Consider the following 22,580-nt stretch of genomic DNA (forward strand, 5'->3'; position numbering starts at 1 on the left):
GACTATTGTTTGTCTGGCCACAGAATAATAAAATAATCAGAATGCCCACTCTGCTTGTCAAGATAAGTAGGCGCATCTCGTTCGCTCAGACCATGCTCAGACGGAATCAGCCATGTTTTAAACGGAACCAGTGCTGTTCAGTGAAATTTTATCTGGTGTGCATACCATAAACATAATATGCAATATTTTATGTCGTACTTTTAGTTGAATAGATTAAATTTTTTCACATATACTAAATTATTAATCTCTAAAAACTTAAATTATGGTTCTGTCGTAGCTTGCCACAAATTTGTCAATCCGAGTCTGTGTTTCCGTCAAAATATGGCGATCGCGTACTGACCATCGAGCAAAAAGACAAAAGAGGGAATCTAATCGTTATGAAAAGGCGACCAAAAAAGTGGCCTCTGATGGCGGACATATCCGGAAATGCGAATGCGCCAAATTTAAATTTTCCGACACTTATTAACAGTAGCTATAAAATAGTTTTCAGAATGTGTCTTAGACGAGAAAATTTTAATTAAATATTAACGATAACAGTCTAAAATGTGAAACAATTGTTAAAAAACTTGAATATAAATAAGATTTCATGTGACAGTTGGGACAAATAATAACATAACCCAACTAAATTTGATTTCTTAAACAAGGAAATACTCTCTTTCCTTGTTTAATTTGGCCTCTCAAGATGGCACTTCCTGTCTAACAATATTTTTGCCCCCACTACCTTTACATTCCCTCTTTTGTCTTTTTGCTCGATGGTACTGACACACTTCAAAGGCGGCATCTGAGACTGGGCATTCTGATTGTTATTTATTCTGTGGTCTGGCGGCTCATCAGTCCGATTTTGCATTTCAGTCAAACGTTATATTAACCATAAAAAATATGAACTTGATGATTATTAATATCATCGTATTAAATTATTATTTTCTTGGTATAAAAAGAAACCAAAGAAAACAGTTAGAAAAATGTGATTGCGGAATAAAATTGGTTGTGTTTTATCACTCATTTAAGGTTCTTAGAGAATGAAAAAGAGATAACAGCGCTATAATAGTGGTGATAGTGACCTCGTACGATAATCAGTCATTTCATAAGAGGTCTAAGTCTGATAAAATGGCCATTTTAAGTAAGAATAGTAAGATGGTTATTGGCAAATTTATTTCTTTAAAATACCAGAGTCGATTTTATTTAAAAAAATAATTGATTAAATAATGTTTTTAAAAAATAATGGGTAAAATATTTGTGTTAAGAGATCTACTATATTATCGAAATTATATTTGGCTCCATTTTCTTTTAATCACAAAATTATATGTCTAATTTCTAATTATTTACATCATATTATTATGTTCTAAATGTGTTTAAAATGTTATAAACCCACGCCATCCCACGCCTATGATACTTTCCCGTGAGTTAAAAATAGCACTTTAACTTGTTAACTTCACAGTGATAAAAATTGGACTTTGTATTTAAAAAAAAGAAGAAGAAATTTAGGTACGTACCACAACCACAATAACCAATGAAATTTAAAAAAACATGAATATTGGAAAACGTGTAAGTTTTTGTGTTATTAACGTTTTAAAATGTAACAGACAGTTTTCCCAATTAAATAAATGGAATTTGAGTTTATTGGACAAGACAGTCCCTGTGTCTATAGCTCACTCAAAGTATAATTTTAGTAATACAGCTAGCCTATGTGCTTCACCAAAAACTTTGAATATTCACGATACAGTTTCTTCGATTCAAGTTAAAAAGAGGCTTGTGAGAAAGAAAAAGACTTTGGAAGAGGAAGAAAAAAAACCAGGGATATACAATGTGATAGCATTTGCAACTGCTGAAGAATACAATTTGGAAAACCTTTTCGATGGATTACAGAAACAAAATCTGTATGATGTTAAAAAAATTGACAATAATTCAGATGTTCTACATGCCACAGCAAAATATAAAGTCGATAAAGAACAGAGAGAAATATTTTTCTTTAGGGATGGTAAGAATTACATTTGTTACATCACATTACATCATTTTTAAATATTAATATTTTTGTAGGCAGTGTTGTATTTTGGAATATAACAGATTTGGAAAGCAGCAATGTTTTGAAATTTTTAAGGCAGTTTCAAGAAGATAGCTACTCTGAGAGACTGGTACAATCAGAGTCTGAAGTTATGAATTATAAATATTTTGATCCAAAAAGGTAAAACAATACAGAAACATTCTATGATAAACACTTTTTTATAAATTGTTATTTCTTAGTTTATTTTTATGCTATATTTGTATGTTTTGTGTTTTGCCCTATAAAATGTCCTATTTCTTAGCTTCCAAGCTTTTGTATCTTCAGCTATTCTTTTTATCTTTTATAATTTTTTCGTTAACTGGCAAAGGAGAGAGCTGAAAACTAGAAGAGATAATGTTGAGACAGATCTGGTTAGTCGACAATAAGTGGGAATCGTAAAATCATAAAAAAAAATACCCACTCTCACAATGGTAACTATAGACATCCCAATGGAGAAAATTATTTTTCCCATTGGGATGTCTATAGTTACCATTAACAGCATATTTTCATAATATGGGAGGATTACAAACAAGATTTCGGCAGTTAGAGATGTCCGTATTAAATTGCTCATATGATATTATAGTTATTATCGAATCATGATTGAGTGAAGAGTTTTCAGAACATGAAGTGAAATCAAATTTCATGGTTATAATAAATATCGTTGTGATAGGAGCAGGGCAACAAGTTCTAAAAAGTAGGGTGGAGGAGTAATTATTACAATAGCTGATAGATTTAGGTCAAAACTCATTCCCTCTCCTAATAATACCATTGAATAATTATATGTGGAATTAATGCTAACTTATCAACATTCAATTATTGGTGCAGTCTATCTACCACCTAGTTCGTCAATGGAATACTACATAATTCACTGTGAATCTGTCAATAACATATACCAAGGACACACAGATAGCAAGTTTATAGTACTAGGTGACTATAATTTTCCTGAGGCGATATGGTATAATGATGAACTGGGAGTTTGTGTGGATTGTCCTGAGAACTCAAATGCATTAGTAGTTACTGAATATTTTTCTTTTTATAATTTGTTTCAAAAAGTAATAAATCCAAATGATAGGGTTAAATATTTAGATTTAATGTTTACAAAAATATCTGAAATCAAAGTAGAACCGTCATTTAGAGTAGTATATGCTTGTCCTGCTTTTGAGTGCTGTAGCTTGCTTTCGATTTGAAGTATCTGCATTTTGGCCTCAAATTTGGCACATACAAGCTCAACATAAAGCCTATCGCAATGCATGCAAGATTTCAATCTAAGTGTGCCAAATCTCAAGTTGAATTCGGAATTAAATATGTATCGGCATTGATTTTCACTGCAATGAAAATTGGTAATTTTGCATTAAAAAGTAGATACATTTTGTTTATGGATAAGTTTGGATGTAAAATAAGTTTTTGAGTGTTATGTATGGAAAAGTGACTCACTTCTTAGGTAAAGATTCAGTTTGCTCTCTTACAGCTACTTTTACTGCACCGGAGGTTGCATGTGGGATACTTTATGTTTTCCTCTTTGATCAGACAGTGTTTCATTAAATTTAATTTTTTCTTGCAATTTTTGGATACGTCTGGGCGTAACTTTTAATATGGAACATAGAGTTTTTTTACATACAAGTACATTTGTGCCTGCAACAGGCAACATATAAGTAAACGAACAGTTTCGTCGCGATTCAACTTCAAGAACATAAATCGTCTTTTAATGTTTACTAAATCTATGTATCGTAAATAACATTGTAGGATTGTTTTTGCTCCAAGTTAATTTTGTCACACCCATACTTACAGCAACAAGTTCTAGCCTACAATAAAACAAAAACGCATTGAAGCAAAACACATTTGAAAACAAAATTTCAGTTTTTTCATTAAAATTAATTTTTTTTGTAGTTAATTAAAATTTAATTTAAAAGATGCTTTCAGTTTGGATTAAACACATTTTTATGCAAGCGTTTTAAAAATGACCTGTGTTAACCTAATTTATATAGAGCTATTTAGTTACTTAACAATGAGGAAAAAAATACAATTTTTTGTATGTACGTTTACTGGAGCTACTTTTTCAGTAACAACAGCACCTTTTCTGGAAACATATTGCTTCCCAGTGTCTCGTAGGGTTTTTCTTTTATTGTCCTTCCACTCACTAAGCCTAATTTTTCTTTTTCGCGATTTATTTAACTGCTTTTTTGTAGCCACACTCACACTAACATATGCTACATCTGCCACATCTAATATTTCTAATGATGTTACAACCTTATTTGTCGCGGCTCTACTTGAATCCTCGCATAAAAATGAAATCAGGTGATTTTCTGCAACCAATTGCATACCCGTATAACAGAAATGATGGTTACAACCTTATTCTGCTAATAACATTGATTCACAAATATGGAGGGCTACAACCTTATTTAGGGTGGACATTCAATTATCAAATGTCTTTGGCAATTAGAAAAATATTCCCAATGAAAGATGTTTATTATCGTAACTATCAATAATCTTTCCTATAATTTATTGGTTGATTTTCCGTTTAAATAACCATGCTGTGTGGGCTCAATAAATTTTGAAAATAAAAAACCTTAGATCCCTCAGACCAATTGCTAATTCAAATTAGCATTAAAAATTAGATATGATATAAATACATTTATATTTTTTTAGCTTTGCATTTGAATTTAATTTATGCTACATTAGAAAGTATTCATTTAAAATAATTATTATGTAAAGCCTTATGTATTTCCATAATTTTTAGCCAACCTAGTCAATTAAGCTGTGTGGACAAAGATGGAGATTTTGTTTTGCCGTTAACAGAAACCAATCTTATACTTCAGAAGTTTACATTTTCAAATGCCATGATGCTTAGTGTCAAGTTAGGTATATGGGAGTCATCATTGGAAAAATTTATTGATGAAATCGAGTTTGTCACAAATGATTTAAAAAAGTAAGAATGATTATTGAAGTAAATAATTTTAGGAAATAATGGTTGAAAGGTTAATGGAAATTAAAAATTATAATTAAATTGTTGAAAAGTTTATAGATACATTTTATATAGATCTATTGACAAATTAAGGTATCAAAATAATTAGTAATTTTTGGGAAATAATTGATGGTTGATATCTGTTGATTTATTTATTTACTTTTCAGTGGCAAAACTATTAAATTAAGTCGGCAAGATGTACTTAAAAAACATGGAGAGTTGTTTGTACTCCGTCATTATCTTAACTTAAGTTCAGATGTTTTGGATACCCCGGATTTTTATTGGGATAATGAACAGTTGGAAAATATGTACAACCAAGTTTGTTCATATTTTTGTATCAACAAAAGAACGAAGGTAATGCTATTTTTTATTCTTAGTGTATTATTAGACACACCTAAATTTGTAATTTGAATACCGATAGTATTTAAATGAAACTTTAACATGATTGTTGAAAATTGAACTTTGATAATGAAAATGTGTCACTAACTTTTGTAAAATTGTGTTGTCCTGATACTTGTAAAATCATTTTTATAAATTTTTCTTCTATTTTCTTATTGAAGAAAAAATTTAAGGTGTGCTTAAAGTTTTTTGCTGGTTTTCCTAATGGTTTACGAAAGGATGTGTTAGGATTACTTGAGATCTTCTGCTTGTTACTGTTGGTTGCCACGGTGAAAGGCTACTTTTAATCTATTTTAATTTAGTAACCAAATTTTGCCACTCCCAGTTCGTTGCACTCAACAGTTTATTTTTGAAAAAGGCTTTTAAATCACTTGCCACACTCAGATATTCGATGTCTGATTCATCATTACCAATAGCATCGCCAGCACTTACATCGTGCACACGGTCAGATAATCTCAGGATCTCCTGACCAGAGACACATTTCAAACAATGCCGTTAAATATTATCAGAAGGCAAAATAACAATAGTACAAATGGCCCTTCCCGGGACCCAACGACTAGAAAACTCGGACCTATGATCCGAATTTGTCACTTAAATGTAGAAAGCATAAGCTATTCAAGGAGCCAGTACTTATAAAAATTTCTAAAAGATAACGACATCGATCTGGTCTCTCTTCGGGAAACACACTGCGAAACGGAAGAACAACTGCGAAAAAGGGGAAAAATACTTTACTTCGAACTACTGGGTGCCACGTATCATCTATCATACGGCACAGCAACGTACGTTAAACAAAACATAGAAAACGCCGTCCTTGTTTCCACGTGTATTAATGATGAAATTCATAATGTTGTAAAAATTGGAAGCATCACCGTTACTAACACCTACAAACCACCAGCTATATCCTGGCCAGCACAAGTCATCCACACACATCTGCACCCTTCAATATATGTGGGGGACTACAACAGTCACCATAAACAGTGGAAATATATATAAACAATGCAACAGCGGAATGCACTAGTAAAATGGGCAAAGGACGAATATATATCACTTAAGTTTGATACTAAAGACCGACCTACATTCATGTCAGCAGCATGGAAGAAGGAGTACAATCCTGATCTATGTTTTGTCTCTACTAATAAAAACGGGCAAACTCTAGAAATCTCGAAAAGTAATGGACGACTTCTCACACAGCCAACACCGCCCAGTGATCATAGAGGCATCAACCCAAATTCCTATAATCACATCCATCCCTCGCCCACGGTGGAATCTAAAGAAAGCTATGTGGGGTAGGTTTTCTACGGAACTGCACAAAACTCTAGGCTAGATACCCCCTACCATCAGAAATTACAAAAGATTCGTTGGAGCCGTAATAAGCACGGCTAAAAAGTATATACCAAGAGGCTATCGAAAAGAATACATCCCTGGTTGGTCCTATAACAGCGAAGAACTGTACCAAAATTTCCTTGAAAGCGCCGAACAAGAATTAACCGATGGAAATAACGGAAACTGTAGAAAGTCTTAATATTCATACATCAAGTAGGCAAGCATGGACACTACTAAGAAAATTAGGAAGCGAAACTCCCATAACAAGAAACAAAACAACAATTAACCCAAACACTATTTATTACCTCACATCTGGTGTCGACATCTATGGCCCCTGAAGACAAGCCACACACAATCAAGGTAAAATGAGAGCTCAGTACTCCCGCCCTTTTACTTGCGAAGAAATCACTATAGCTCTCAAGGATGTAAAGCCTCAGGTTTTGACAATATTATGAAGACCGGTACCATACCACAGAAACTCAAACGCTCGAAGGTCATTGCCATATTAAAACCAGGGAAACCAAATGATAACAACCGTAAGAACTACAGAACAATAGCCCTACTAGCGGCGACGTTAAAGCTACTAGAACGACTTATCTACAACAGAATTAGTCCAAAGCTACTTGAATCAATACCGGTTGATCAGGCAGGTTTTCGACCGAAAAGAAGCTACGCAGATCAGGTTCTTTCACTTACCACATTTATTGAGGCAGGGTTCCAGAGAAAACTTAAAACTGCAGCCGCATTCATAGATCTAACAGCGGCGTACGATACAATCTGGAGAGAAGGCATGATATACAAGCTCCTCCGTACAATCTCCTGTAAATCCACCGCTCGAATCGTAGTCATCTGTAGAAACAAATCCTTACGGCGGACTTACACACAGTGGGAAAGTATTTCTGTAAATGGAGGCTCCAACCAAACGCTACCAAAAGAGGTTTCCAGTTTCCATCTAAATAACAAGCTTGCAGGAAGAACACTCAACACCCAATTCGAAAACACCACACTCGCTTACAATAAAACACCAAAATACCTTGGGGTGACTCTTGACAGAACCCTGTCTTTCAAGGAACATCTGTCAAAAACAGCGGAAAAAGTTAAATCCAGAAACAACATCATCCGGAAGCTGTGCGGCACTACATGGGGAGCATCGGCTTCCTCCTTGCGATTATCTGTCCTGAGCCTTGTCTTTTCAACAATACTGCTGGACAGAATACCTGTAAACTGGAATACTGCTCTTCAGCCTGGCTTAACAGCCCACATATACACAAAGTAGTGCCCAATGGAACAATACAATGAGAATGACTGCTGTCGTTATCAAATCCACCCCTACACATTGGCTCCCAGTATTGAGCCACATTTCACCACCCAAACTACGGCGCATACACTCCCTCACTAGTGAGTACACAAAGATAATTAGTAACGAGATCCTGCCAATCCATCAAGATATAGATGCTGCTAACGGTAACGGTCTACGCTCCAGACGACCGCCAATAAAAACAGCACAGACTGCTGTGGAAAATGAGCTCAACTTAACGACCACTTGGACTCAAGAATGGATGGAACAACAAAATAGCAGGTTACCCAGCATCACACAAAAACCACAAGGTTTTGACTTACCACGCAACACATGGACTATGCTGAACCGAATCAGAACCCAACACGGCAGCTGCGGTTACATGATGCACAAATGGTAAACGACCATCCCCACTCTGTGACTGCGGACAACCGCAAACCATAACAGTGTCCCACAAGATCCTAACATAGCAGGCCAGAGGATTTCCTAATGGCGACTTCAGAGTCGATAGACTGTATAAATAGGTTAGATGTTCGTTTGTAAACATGTATTATGTTTTATACAAAATATATGTAAATTTAAATCTAAGTGTGTTAAGTGCCATACGATAAATAAATAAAAATAACCAATACAGGAAAGTATCCACAAGATGTTTACTGTTGGGTTTTCTGAAGTTCCAATTTTATCATTTTCTCTATGGGATGTTTCGGGTAGAGATTTTTCATGGCTTTATTTGCAATAAGACAGTAGGAAAGAATGCCACTATATATGTTTTTGGTAATAATGTATTACAGGGCTTTGAACAATGCAAAAATTTCTGACTAGTATATGGTAGTGGTAGATTAAGTTATCATCATAAGTGACTCGACAATAACAATCCGTTGTGGATCTTGGCCTGCTCACAAAGAAGTCGGCACTCCTGTCGATTCCTGGCAACTTCCCTCCATCTTCTGACCTTCGTGGTCGTCCTCCACTTCTAGTGCCCTTGTGTAGAATAAGTGCGAAAATCAAATTTTAAGGGACCATCTGATGTAATAATAGCTGCACCAACTCCCTGTTTGGTTTTTTTCTGTCAGTAAATATTTTAAACCAGTTTTTGTATTGCTCGTTCAAGATAGGTTAATTTATGCCTTAAAGGTTGCTAGATTTGTTTGTTTAATCCTTAATATTTAAGCTTAATGATACATTGATTTTCGGTTTCCCAATAGTCAGTCCATGGAGGCCAGTTGTCGGAGTGTACTGAAAAAACTTTTGGAAATTGAATATTTAATTCAGAACAGTACATTCGAACTGTTTCATAGTAAGGTTTTAGTGTGTGAGACCTATTATTAAATTATTAAAGTAGTTCATGTACTTATCATTGAAGGTATTGTCATACAAAAGTTTACTTGGATCTGAGGCAATAGAAAAATGAGGCAATCTTCGGTAAAGCAGAAGTAGCCCACCGGCTTCACACACTTTACAATGGAATTTCTAGCAAAAGAGCTTTACTATCATAATTGGACATGCTTATGTTTGATAGGGAATGTTCAATTAGTTGATTTTACATAATTAAATGAACTATCTTTTAATAAAGTCGTTTCAAGGATGAAACTCAAAAATACTGACTACTATTAAGTAATTTGTTTTTTGTTCAATATCAAAATAATGATGTCAAAAATGTCAAAAATGATGTGTTTATCTAAGTTGTCCAAATTAGATGCTGTTTTGAATAAAATATAATTTAAATGTTTATTTTCTCTTTGGTAGTACGTGAATGTCTTGAAGTGTATTACAAATAATAATAAGAGATCTGAATACAACTTAATTTTAATCTTTTATATTTTATAGGTGATGAACGAGAAAATAAACCACTGTGTAGCTTTAATAGAGCTGCTATCATCTCATTTAGGCGACAAACATCACATAAGATTAGAATGGATGATAATAGCACTAATCACAGTTGAAGTTGTGTTTGAGACTATACATTATATTGATAGATATATGAATTAAAAAGTAAGTTTAAGGCCATCTATGTCAGTTGTGGACTTTTGGACAAGTGTGGATCATGGATTAACAGAAATCTCACAAGATATTTGTTATTATATATTTATATTAAGCAATGAGAAGTGTAATTTTTTTATTCATTGTTTTTACCTTTTTTATAATAAACAGAATATACTTGGTTAATTTTTTTCGTACTCTATTGTAAAAAATAGTATTCCACGTAAAGAACATGCCTCCTATTGGTTCGATACAGGCAACAACCATACACGAGCGAATTATCCGTCAAATTTGATGAGTGGCGAATCAAATTCATAAAAATATCCGTACATCTATGGTTGGTCGCGAGCCAAGTACAGTGCGTCACAAAATTCATGAGGATTTAATGTGCAGGTTTTGACTTGTCCGTTAGTGGACTTGAGAGGAGCCGATCAAATATTAGTGTCGATTATCATGGCAGAGTGGACAAGAGATTTGATCAGAATTAATAGAAATTTACTATAACCATCCTTGTTCTGGAAAATCAAAAACCAGGAATATACAACCAAAAATATGAAAAATAAAGCATACGACGAAATGGTGCAATTTTGCAAAGTATATTTGAGGAGCGACAAACCATAAAGTTGTGAGTGCCCAAAATAAAAATTTTAAGTAGAGACAAAAAACTGTTTTAAATGAAAAATAATGAACGAAAAAATTCTTAATATTTTTATTATTAAACTTTGGTTCAATTAACACTATTGACATACAGATTTGAAGTCTAGTGTAATAGAATAGTTTATGCTTTAATTAATTTAAAGCATTAAGAGAACAAAACGTAAGTGCCATTATTTATGCAAGCCATAACATTGTAAGTATAATAATGTTGGATAATCATATATTGATATTTAGATTGCTTCCATCAGGAGTTCCATATAGTGGAACTCTAGGGGTAGTTTACCCTTTGTATGGGGTTGATTAACTCGAACTCACTGGATACTCATAATTACTTTATTGGTTCTTGAAGTACAATAATAGAGGGAGTACCCAGTTGACGGAAGACTGACTAGCTTTGACTGTTAACTCTTAATGATCTACCCCCGTTATTTTCCAGGTATTTAACTCACGTGCGTTTGTTTATGCATTCATATTTTACTAATATAATTTGTACACAATATTAAATAAGCTTTTGATTACGTTCAAATTTTACTAGGTCAGCGTCTCGGTAAGCGTGTTCTAGTTACACAGATATTTTCAATGTCATAAACAAACAATTGCATTGAGCAATTAAAGTCGATTCAAACACATCAGTCCGGGCGCCGAACCGGTCCCGTCTGGTCACAGAACTATTCGTTCGTCTATTCTCACACACCCGAAATGCATCAGTCTTTGGCGACCAATCTGTTGAAAAGATGGAAAGTTTCTCGGATGAAGAATTAGCAAATATTATTATTATTTCCTGCCAAATATTATTTTTAAAATTAATGTCCATGTATTTTCCATGCGACAAATCATATAAAACATTATATTTTCTCACACATTCTATTAATTGTTCGTCAATAATTTTATTTTGTTCACTTGTACCGCCCGTCATGTTCCCGGCAAAACTAAAAAATTCGTCGTTGAGATTATAAAATCGGCCGGGCGATAGACGTGTCGAAACCTGACTGCTGGGAAACTGTTCGTCAACTGATGAATGTGAATGCCGGCGGCATATTTCTAATAAAGAATATTTTATATGACTGATTGTTCGGTTCGACGCCGGGACTGTGACCAGACGTGACTGATGTGTTTGAATCGACCTTTAGCAATGATTAATATTATTAAAAGGATTTTAAATTTTTTAAAACTGAATTGGGTTACTTAGGTCTGATTTCTGGATGCTTAATTAAATCCCGTTACATAAGTGTGTATTTACTTGCATTTAACAGTCAAAAGAAAAAGATCAAATTAACAATAATTATAGTGAAAATAAATCTAACATTTACATATTTATTTACTTAAGTAAATTTAAAAACCAGCATTTTGTAAGGTTTTCGTAAAGAGTTTTTGCTTCTGCTAAATATGGTAGCATGTTTTGGATGTCTTTATTTTTTCGGAAGACAATGTCACAGGGATTTCCTTCATCTGGATTTTTTTATATAAACTGTTCCAGAAATGAACATATCGTTTTAAAATATAAAATAAAAATATAATTCCTTAGACTTTTCTTAGTGTAGAATAAGTAAAATAGTCATTTCATCAAGTTTGCTCGGGATACCCGACTCATTGGCGCCACAGCCTCTTAAATAGTTTTCACACCTAAATACAAGAGGGGTAATCTTCACTTTTGTGCATCAAGTAGTATTTTATCAGTTCGTTCTCACACACCGCCCATGTGCATTTTAAAACACTCTCAATTCATGTATAAAATATTTCTCTACGCCGAAATTGGACATTTTTCTCATAAATGCGGTTTTCTCTTTTACGTGTGATAAAGAAAGAATTGTTTGACATTGTATAGTCAGCTATGGCCGTGTTGAGACTTCTCTACTCTAAAAATAGTTAATTATAAGTCGATAAACTTAAAGTGCTTTTATTTCTCTGGAGCTATATTTGCTCACATTAACAATCCTTATCCTTCAACGGTCACTGAAGAACCAAATCTATGGAGATACATCCACTCACAAGTCCTTTGAAGTAAGGCTTGGAATCAAAAGATTTCCAAAACTCTTATGTAGGGAGCCAGTTACAAGGCTCCCACACCACATAAACTTTTCTTTATATAAACTTCACCATAGTTTTCACATGTTTCTCGAATCATAGTAGCCGAAGATATCTGCAAGTTTTTAGTGTTTATCATTGATTTAGCTTGATTCGTCCAGTCAAAAAATGATTCACTATTAATAACGGATTTTTCTTTCCAGCATTAGCAATAATTTGAATAAGGCCTTTTGGTATAAGCGGCTTGGCATGCTTCTTTGCTTTCTTTATAATCGCAAAATTGCGATCAAACGCGAGAAAGGTATGTCCTTTCACAGGAAATGTATGAGTAATTTCTTAAAAGAAACCTTTTGCAATTAAAACGAGATACATAACAAGTAAAGCCTGGTTCTTTTCTTATTTTGGCCACCACAATTATCTGATCAGAGAATTAGCTTTTGCTTATTGTAGTGAATCCTATTTCGCTACTGGTAAAAAACCTGTACAGAGAAGAAATCTCCTTAGATCCCCTTTACCAGATAGTTTTATTGCATAAGAACATGGTGCCCCCCTTCTTTCGTCTTCTAAATGAATACCCATATTAATACAGGAAAGCTGACGGCTGTAGTACATTTGGGTATGAGTTAATGTTGGAAGATACATCTGTTGCTGGAGATCAAATTGAACCATTCGAATATGTTAGTTGTTTTGTCTGGATTCTACGCAATCTTTATGTTGTCTTGCCACGTCAGTTTGCCTGTGGTGAATTTCTAGTTTTTGCTTAGCATCAGTTTTTATTTCTTCTATTAGAGCTGTGTCAACTCGTGGGGCCAAAAATATATCATTAAACCACTGTCTAAATACTGGTTTCTCGGTAAAATCAGCAAAGTACTTTTCCAAAAATCCTTTGTACAACTTAACTACATTAAGCTCTGTCGGGAGATATTTTCGATTTGGGGCGTCACTTCTACTGTATTGACGTTCTTGTGCTGGAATTGACGATATATAATCAATGATCTTTTCTTTCCAATCAGGCTCCCATCTTTGTCTTTTACCGTACCGTTTATCTTTCATACTTTCGTCATCACAACCAATTTTCTCGGCCACTTTCTTTGCACACGTCGTCCACTGACACCAAAAGTCTCACAAAACGTCTTTTTGCAAACCTGAAAAAATGTGAAATAACTTCTGCTTACAGAACACAATTTATTAACCAAAGCCTGAAAAAAAAATATACTGAATTTTACATACCTGAACTTCAGACATGCCCCGAATTATTATAATATATTTGTATATCCGCTGTCGCCGGCTTGGGTTGCATCATCGTAACTACCATGTCTCCTTCTTTTTACTAAACAGACCCGAATTAGGTTTTTTAGATATATTTGTTGTCCGTTATAATTCCCCATATCCCAAAATTCACGAAAAAGCTTTTTACGGCAATCATCGCACCTTAAACGAAAATAATAACTAAAAAATGTTAACCCTAATGACCAAATAAATTGTATTTGCTTAGAGTATTAATAAATAAAAAACACTTTAAGCAAAAAATATAGCAGAAACCAAAGATATAGCCTTTATTTTAGTGTTTTTTAAATGGTACTTTAATATCACAACAAAAATATTTTTCATCAGAACTTACCTCCTTTGGCTCACTTTTTTCACCTACTTCTTTATTTTTGATATTTATATACTTAAGTCCTCTGTTTTTATTGCCTTTTCTAATAGTTTCTTCCATTTCAATGTATTTGAAACGCTTGTTTTGACGCTACAGTCACACACTCAAGTACTTCGTCTGCCATTTTGCGTAGACTGATTGTAGGAACTGTGGTTGCAACTGATAAGGCACTTACAACGTTATGAGTTTTTCTTTCTCAGTATTTAAGGTGGGCAAGTAAAGGTCGGTACATACAACGGTTTAATCATATCAAAAGTATTTCCGCTCGAGTGGCACTTACAACATTATGGTTTGGCACCTCTCATATTAAAAATGCTGATCTTACTTTAGTTACGAAAAAATACAATACAATAAAAAAACAATTACAATAAAGTAAGGAATTCCAAAAGAAGTGGAGCTTCGGCGGAAGAGGTTTACGTTCCTACAATGGTTTGTATTCATGCTAATTCTGTTTGCAAATACAGAAAACTCTTTAGATACTATGATTTGCTGTTATTTACTGTCTACCAAGACGCTCTATTAGATAGGATTTCAAACAATAAATCTCCTGCTTCAAGTACAAATAATGGTAGCGACGAAGAAAATGAGAATAATGAAAATTTCGAAGTCGTCATGATTTTAGACAATAATTCAGATAGGACAGAAATTTAACATTTGTCTTTTTTAGATATTTAAACAACCGATTAAAAAAAAGGAACACTGGCAGAGATTCTCAAAACAGATGAACACGACTTCTACGGAACAGAAAATAAATATGGAGAATGATCAGAGGACAAAGAAAAGACATGAACGAACTAATAAAAACGAAACATGGGCAGACTACTTTCGATCCCTATTAGCTAAAGGTGACGATAATAAACCACCTCCACTAGAGGTGACGGCAAACGAAGAAATAAATATTGAGGAGGAAGAGATAAAGGAAGCGTTAAGGAAATTAAGAAACAGAAAATCACTATATATCAATATATATATATATATATATATATATATATATATATATATATATATATATAGTGCAAAAACATATCCTGGAACTGACATCAATTCCGATCATAATCCTGTTGTTGCAAAAGTTCGCGCAAGATGGAAACTAATAAAGAAACAAAAACCTCAACACCAACTATTAGACATCCAATTATTGAAAAACGACACCATACATCAGACAGTAAATAAAGAATTAAACAAAAATTTAGGAAATATCGACCACAATAGAATTAGCGAGTACGATGACATAAACGTTCTGTGGAAAACTATTAAAGAACAAATGAACAATGTAACGGAAAAACATCTAAAAGTAACACCTAGAAGTAACAAACAGGAATGGATGACAGAAGAGATTTTACAATTAATGAACAAACGAAGAGAATCCAAAGGAAAAAATGACAAGGACGGAGAATACAAAAGACTAAATAGAATAATTCGAAAAAAAATAACCGAAGCAAAAGAGAAATGGCTGGAAACAAAATGCGTGGAAATAGAAGAACTACAACAAAGGCACGATTTTTTTAATTTACATAAAAAGGTAAAAGAGTTTACATCGACTACCAAGAGAACGACTTTTCACACCATGCTGAACACGGATGGCAAACTGCTAGAATCAACGGAAGACAAACTGAAAGAATGGGAAAACCACATTAAAATTCTTTTTCACGACATACGAGAAGAACCAAGATTGGAAAATAACAACGAAGGGCCAATAATTCTGAAATCTGAAATCATAAATGCAATTAATCATCTTAAAACAAATAAAAGCCCAGGTCCAGACGGAATATACCCAGAAACGTTAAAATTAATCAGCGAAGAAAATATCGAAATATTTGTCCTTTTATTCAATCGCATTTATGATACAGGTAAAATACCCCAAGATTGGCTGGAGTCAATGTTCATCCCACTACCAAAAAAGCCAAACCCACAACACTGCAATGAGTTCCGTCTGATAAGCCTTATGAGTCATGCAGTAAAAGTCCTACTAAAAATCGTACATAATCGTATCTATAGAAAGTGCGAAACAATCATCGGAGACGATCAGTTTGGATTCAGAGCCGGCATGGGAACGAGAGAAGCCCTGTTCAGTTTACTAGTTCTCGCCCAAAAATGCTACGACCAACAGAAAGATATATTTATATGCTTTATAGACTTCGAAAAAGCATTTGATAGAGTAAGACACGACCTACTATTAGAACGTTTGCAAGAAGTCGGTTTAGATGGAAAAGACATCAAATTCTTAAAAAACTTGTACTGGAACCAAAACGCCAGAGTTAGGATAGAAGGTTCCACATCCGCAGAAGTAGAAATTAGGAGGGGAGTTAGACAAGGATGTGTTCTGTCGCCTCTGCTGTTTAATCTTTACTCCGAGTTTCTATTTAAAGAAGCATTGGAGGATTCCAAGGATGGAGTCAAGGTGAATGGCGTAAATATCAACAGTATCAGATACGCCGATGATACAGTGTTAATTGCGGATTCCGACGTAGGTCTACAACAACTCATCGAGAAGACCAACTCGACCTGTGAGCAATTTGGTATGAAAATAAACATTAAAAAAACCAAAGTGATGTCAATCCGAAAAAACCAAAACGTACCTCAACCTTGCACAATAAATGGGTACATTTTAGAACAGGTCAATAGATTTAAGTACCTAGGATGTTGGATCGATAGCAGATACCTAATCCTGATCTAGAAATAAGATCGAGAATAGAACAGGCCAGAAAATCTTTCGAAAAATAAAAAAACTGCTTTGTGATTCTCGAATAAAACTCGAAATTCGACTACGTTTATCAAAATGCTACGTCTGGTCGACTCTTCTATATGCAGTTGAAACGTGGACCCCAAAAACATCAACCGTAAATAAATTGGAAGCCTTTGAAATGTGGATCTACCGGAGAATGCTCAAAATTTCATGGACATACATCGCATACCTCAAACGAAGAAGTGCTGCATAGAATAGGCAAGGAAATAGAACTTTTTAACACAGTAAAAGTTAGAAAAACATCATACCTAGGTCACATACTGAGAAATAATAAGTACCAATATGCCCAACTTATAATGAAAGGAAAAATCGAGGGAAAGAGAGGCCTAGGAAGGAAAAGACTATCGTGGCTCAGAAACATCCGACAATGGACAGGGCTAAATTTTGAACAGCTAATAAGAACAGCTGAAGATAGAGAAGATTTTAAAATTGTAGTAGCCAACCTCCATTGAGGAGAGGGCACTTTAAGAAGAAGATATATATGTATATATATATATATATAATATATATATATATATATATATATATATATATATATATATATATATATATATATATATATATATATATATATATATATATATTGTATATATACAGAACTTGCAGGATTTTTTATCATTGTGAACAATAAAAAATAATCTCGCTATAAAACAATCTTATTTTGAGTATTAGTGTAGAGATGGCAACTGGATTTTAATGTTATATTTGTGAGAATACAATAAATAAAAGTTTGATTAAAAGAAGAAAGGTATTAGAAATGAAAGGATAGAAAAAATGTCTAAAAGTTACAATGCCTAAAATAAAACGGAAGTAACACCAAAATAGCATAGGAGAATACATACGAATTAAATATCTAAAATTAAAATTGAAAAAGTCATGCGAAAATAATATATTCTCTTAATTCTCTTCCTTACTTTAATTTGCATTCAAAAACTATTATGCAAGGGGTACTATACAACGTAACATCTGATGTGGTCGTTAATGGAATCCTAATTAAGAATTTACGATGTGTGGACGATACGGTATTAATATATAGATACAGAAAATAGTAACGGTTTACAAAGAATAATTGTGCAAAAGGTGTGTTCATATTGCCCACAGTATGATCTTAATATAAATCTGATCAAAACTAAATTTCTTGTATTTTCCAAAAAACCAATCAATTACGTGCAAATCATAGTTTTCGATAAAACCATTGGGGGAGTTTACAAATACACGACGGAGCACTTATGTTAACAGGTATAATTAATTTAGGTACTATAGAAATAAAATCAATAATTAAAATTGTATGTAGGTTATTTCCCAGAATGAAATGAAATTCTTTAGCAATAAAACTATTAATATAAACATCAAAACTCGTATGCTGAGATTTTATATATTTACCATAATTTAATTTGGCATGAAAGCCAAATTAAATTATTATAATTAAATTTAATTTTATTATAATTATAATTAAATTAAATAATTCTTTTGCAATAAAACTATTAATATAAACATCAAAACTTGTATGCTGAGATTTTATATATTTACCATAATTTAATTTGGCATGAAAGCAGCTTTTAGCGATAGCGATTCAGCACAGTAAGGCATAAGCTGCCTTACTGTGCTGAAAGTTAGCCTGTAGGATCCTCATTGGTGTCATTAAGATCTATTTGGGGCAGATACAGGGTCCTATTGGGTTGCTTCCCTGCTATTTCGTTTTACTTTCCATTTATGGACCTAGATGTCATTTACTTCTGGGGCCTCTTCTGAGCCGAACATTGCGCTTATGCTATGCCAAGGTTATGATCCCCCAGAGTTACCCAGTTTTCTGGGCCATCGCTTAAGCAACATTTTCCTCCTTGTGCCCTGGGCACGATGATGTTATAAATAACGGTACCACCTCAAGACGAGTCTTAATGGCACAAACGTAGACGTAGGCGAAAACTTAACTGGAAGCATACTTTAGGGCTTTAACATCAGTGATAATAATGATGATGATAAAGTTACCAATCAAGAAGTCTTGTGAAGCTTATTAAAAAAACAGGGCTCGTTGATAAAATAAAAAAAGTATATGAAAACTCTAAGATCTTCTCCAAGTAATGAAAGGACTCTAAAATTAGCTATCATCTATATAAAATGATGATATAAAAAGATGACCATACAGAGAAAAATTATGGGAAGACATATATGACGGATATCTTGGTTCGTAATCTTAGAGAATGGTTCAATTGGTCATCTAACGAGCTTTTCAGAACAGTAGTAAACATAATCTAAATCATGCTGATCGCCAACCTTTGTAAGACGACTTACCCCAAAGAAGAAAAAATAAAATAGGCAACATAAAATTATAATGGTTTTTACTTAATACTCCAGTCGAGACGAAAATACCACTGAACCTCTAAAAACCATACAAACAAGTTGAACAAAAGATGTAAAAAGTTTACCACCCCCCCCCCCCCTCCTCCGTATGGAACCGGGGGGTTTACCTAAGGTAATCATTTTAGCTAAGATAATTTTGAACAAAAATGTTTATTAGCACTTTTTCTGTAGAATGAACCGTTCTCTTAGAAACAATGCCTGAAGCGACAGGTGATTTTTGATATCAGGTACGCGCGCGAAATCAATTTTAAATAAAATTTATATCATCTCGAAAGTCGACTGTAAAAAGTCCATATCTTTTGATCAGAGTGTCCTATTGACAAAAATCAAAATGCGTTTTAAAGCTGAAGAGAGCGGCTTTTGTACGCAAATCAAGACAGTTTCTATAAAGGTTTTAAATAAATAAACCTTTAGTGATTTTTACCATTTTTTACGATTCTCATAAGATCAATAATATTTATCACTTCTATTGATCGGTAACTATGGAACTCTCATTATTACATGCCATTTTTTGAAGCATATAGCCTGAAATTTCGGTTTTGAATTTTAGCAACAAATGTGAGGCATTTGAAATATGCCTAAAGAACTCTAAATTTAAACTTTTATATAACAAACGATAGAAAACAACGTTTAAAACTGCTTCTTTTGATTACACAAGTACGTTTTTCGAATCGACACAACTTCAGCTACAAATTCTACCTAATACCTTTTTCCGTGAGAGCATTTCCGTGACGTGCAATCTTTTGTGATGTGAATGTTTAAATTCAGCGTTTTTTGGGCATATTTCAAGTGCCTCACATTTGTTGCCAAAACTCAAAATCGAAATTTCATGTTATCGGGTTTGAAGATTAGCCTGTAAAAATGAAAATTCCTCAGCGAACGATCAATGGAAGTGATAAATAATATTGATCTTATGAGAATCGTAAAACATGGTAAAAATCGCTAAACGTTTATTTATTTAACACCTTTCTACTAACTGACCTTATTTGCGGCAATCTACAAAAATTTTATAAGAAAGCTGAACTTTTTACCTTTAAAACGTATTCTGATTTTTGTCGATAGGACAATCTTATCAAAAGATATAGAATTTTTTCCGTCAAGTTGATACAAATTTTATTGAAAATTGATTTCGCGCGCGTACCTGATAAACATTTTTGTTCAAAATTATCTCAGCTACATGTTTTATTTGAAATATTTTTTCTACGGGCTACAGATTCTTGTTAAATCGATTTTTTTACGTTTTTCCCCATCTACGAGGGGGCTTTTAGGCGAAGTCTTTGGGTAAAAGTGGTAAACTTTTTTGCATCTTTTTGGGGTCCCAAAATTAACATTCTCGACGAAATTCAGCTTGTTCGTATGATTTTTAGAGGTCAAATCTCTGACGAACGAACTCTAAATTTACTTTTAGATCAAAAATAATAAACAGGTTTACTAGATCTATTTCACATGTTTCTAGCGTATCATTTCTGTCTTTGCTTCGTGAAGTAGAGTAGACTGTATTAGATATTTATCATCAATATTAGTGGATAGATTATTTTTTTGTTATTTAATATTTTACAGAACTCTCTAGTTTCGTTCTACCTCTTTAATAATTAAAGCCCTTCCATAATAAGGCTTTTAAAAATTAGTTTTTTTCTATCTATATACATAAATACGTGTCTTTCTTGTCTCCTTGGTTCTTATAGGTTTGCTTCTTATCCCTAGTTCTTGTTGTTGCATAAGTTTATATGTACTATTTTTTTAAAATAAGATAAAGATACGGTATGAAAACGATTCAGCTCTGGGAGATTCTGGGAGATTGGTCATGCTTTCAAGACTTAGGTAACCTATATGCTTGAGTTTCCTCCAAGAATATTCGTACACATCTGGATGTCGGCGTGAAATACCGCTTTCTGCGTGGCCTTAGAGAGATTGGCTCATGGCTTATATTCTTCAGGTTTAATTTGTTTAGCTAATATTTTTTATGAGCGTGTTCAAATTACATAAACCCCCTAATTTCATGTAATATATTTAAAATTCAAATTAAAATTTTCAATTTACTATAAAAATCAAATAAACCAACCAATTCATGTATTATTTGATATTGCCTAGAATGTTTTCGTAATGACACCAGTAGTAGATAGGATAATAGGTTCGTCTGGGTACTTTCCATTTTCCATTGTCTCCTTATTTTTATCTCAAAATCTCTCTACTTGATCTTATTCTTTTCATTATAATTAACACGCAAGTTATTGTTGTTAGTTATCGCCACATCAATAAGTGTTGTTTATTTAGTTTATTAACTATTATGATTACCAGTATAGCTTGTAGATAATTAGGGAGATGATTGGTTTGAAGACATTCAATTTTTTAGCCAACTGTTGATGAAGTATCTTTCCTACTAGGTCATGCCATTCCTGATACTCAGTTACAGCAAATCCCTGATAGCCCCCGGTAAGATGTTGGATGGCGTTTCTTGATTTTGATACCTATATCGGCATTTTGTTGTGGTTGGAATAACCTGATCTGTTAGGAAGTAGGAAACCAAATGTTTATGGAAATCTATTTCTTGATATCAACCAGGAGAAAATATGATTATTATCAGTATATCCATTTTTAGGATATTCGTCATATATGGTTTCCAGTTCGTCATACAACAGATTTTTGGCATTGTCTTTATTTCTGCTGGATCGTGCAGATTTATGAGGCTGATATTAACAACTTGCCTCTTATTCTTAAGTAGCTTATTCGTAGGTTTATTGATCCATAATGAGATGTTTTACTTTTCTATTGATAATTATTGCGATCGAACTCGTCTTTGGGTTTGTAGCAGCTGTATTAGGTGTAAAATTTTTCTTTCGTAGAATTTTTTGGCCATTTCATCTCAGTGTAAAATTTTTCTTTCGTATAATTTTTTCGCCATTTCATCTCACTTTTTGTATAATAGTAATACGTGCTTGATATTGTGTTGGTACATCAATTATTTTTCAGAGATTTCCAGGTTCTTACAGTGTTCGAACGTTACAATTGTATATTCCCAATTTGTTGTCCTTATTTCGTTGCATTTTGTTATCAAAAGTTTCTTCCATCTTCTTTAACTGTGGATTTCGTAAAAATATGTATATTTTTAATTGGATAGAATTCTTAAAC

General features: G+C 33.4%; 1 protein-coding gene across 1 annotated transcript; it reads left to right on the forward strand.

The window, feature by feature from the left end:
• The first annotated feature begins 1,461 nt into the window (after positions 1-1,461).
• LOC140435086 (required for meiotic nuclear division protein 1 homolog) lies at positions 1,462-10,191 on the forward strand. The gene is made up of 5 exons (XM_072523788.1): positions 1,462-1,978; positions 2,038-2,182; positions 4,779-4,967; positions 5,171-5,357; positions 9,853-10,191. The coding sequence occupies exons 1-5, from the start codon at positions 1,528-1,530 to the stop codon at positions 10,012-10,014; spliced, it is 1,134 nt and encodes a 377-aa protein (XP_072379889.1). The 5' UTR covers positions 1,462-1,527; the 3' UTR covers positions 10,015-10,191.
• The last annotated feature ends 12,389 nt before the right edge of the window (positions 10,192-22,580 follow it).

The sequence above is a fragment of the Diabrotica undecimpunctata genome, chromosome 2 (assembly GCF_040954645.1).
Source record: "Diabrotica undecimpunctata isolate CICGRU chromosome 2, icDiaUnde3, whole genome shotgun sequence".
In the NCBI taxonomy this organism is placed as follows: Eukaryota; Metazoa; Arthropoda; class Insecta; order Coleoptera; family Chrysomelidae; genus Diabrotica; species Diabrotica undecimpunctata.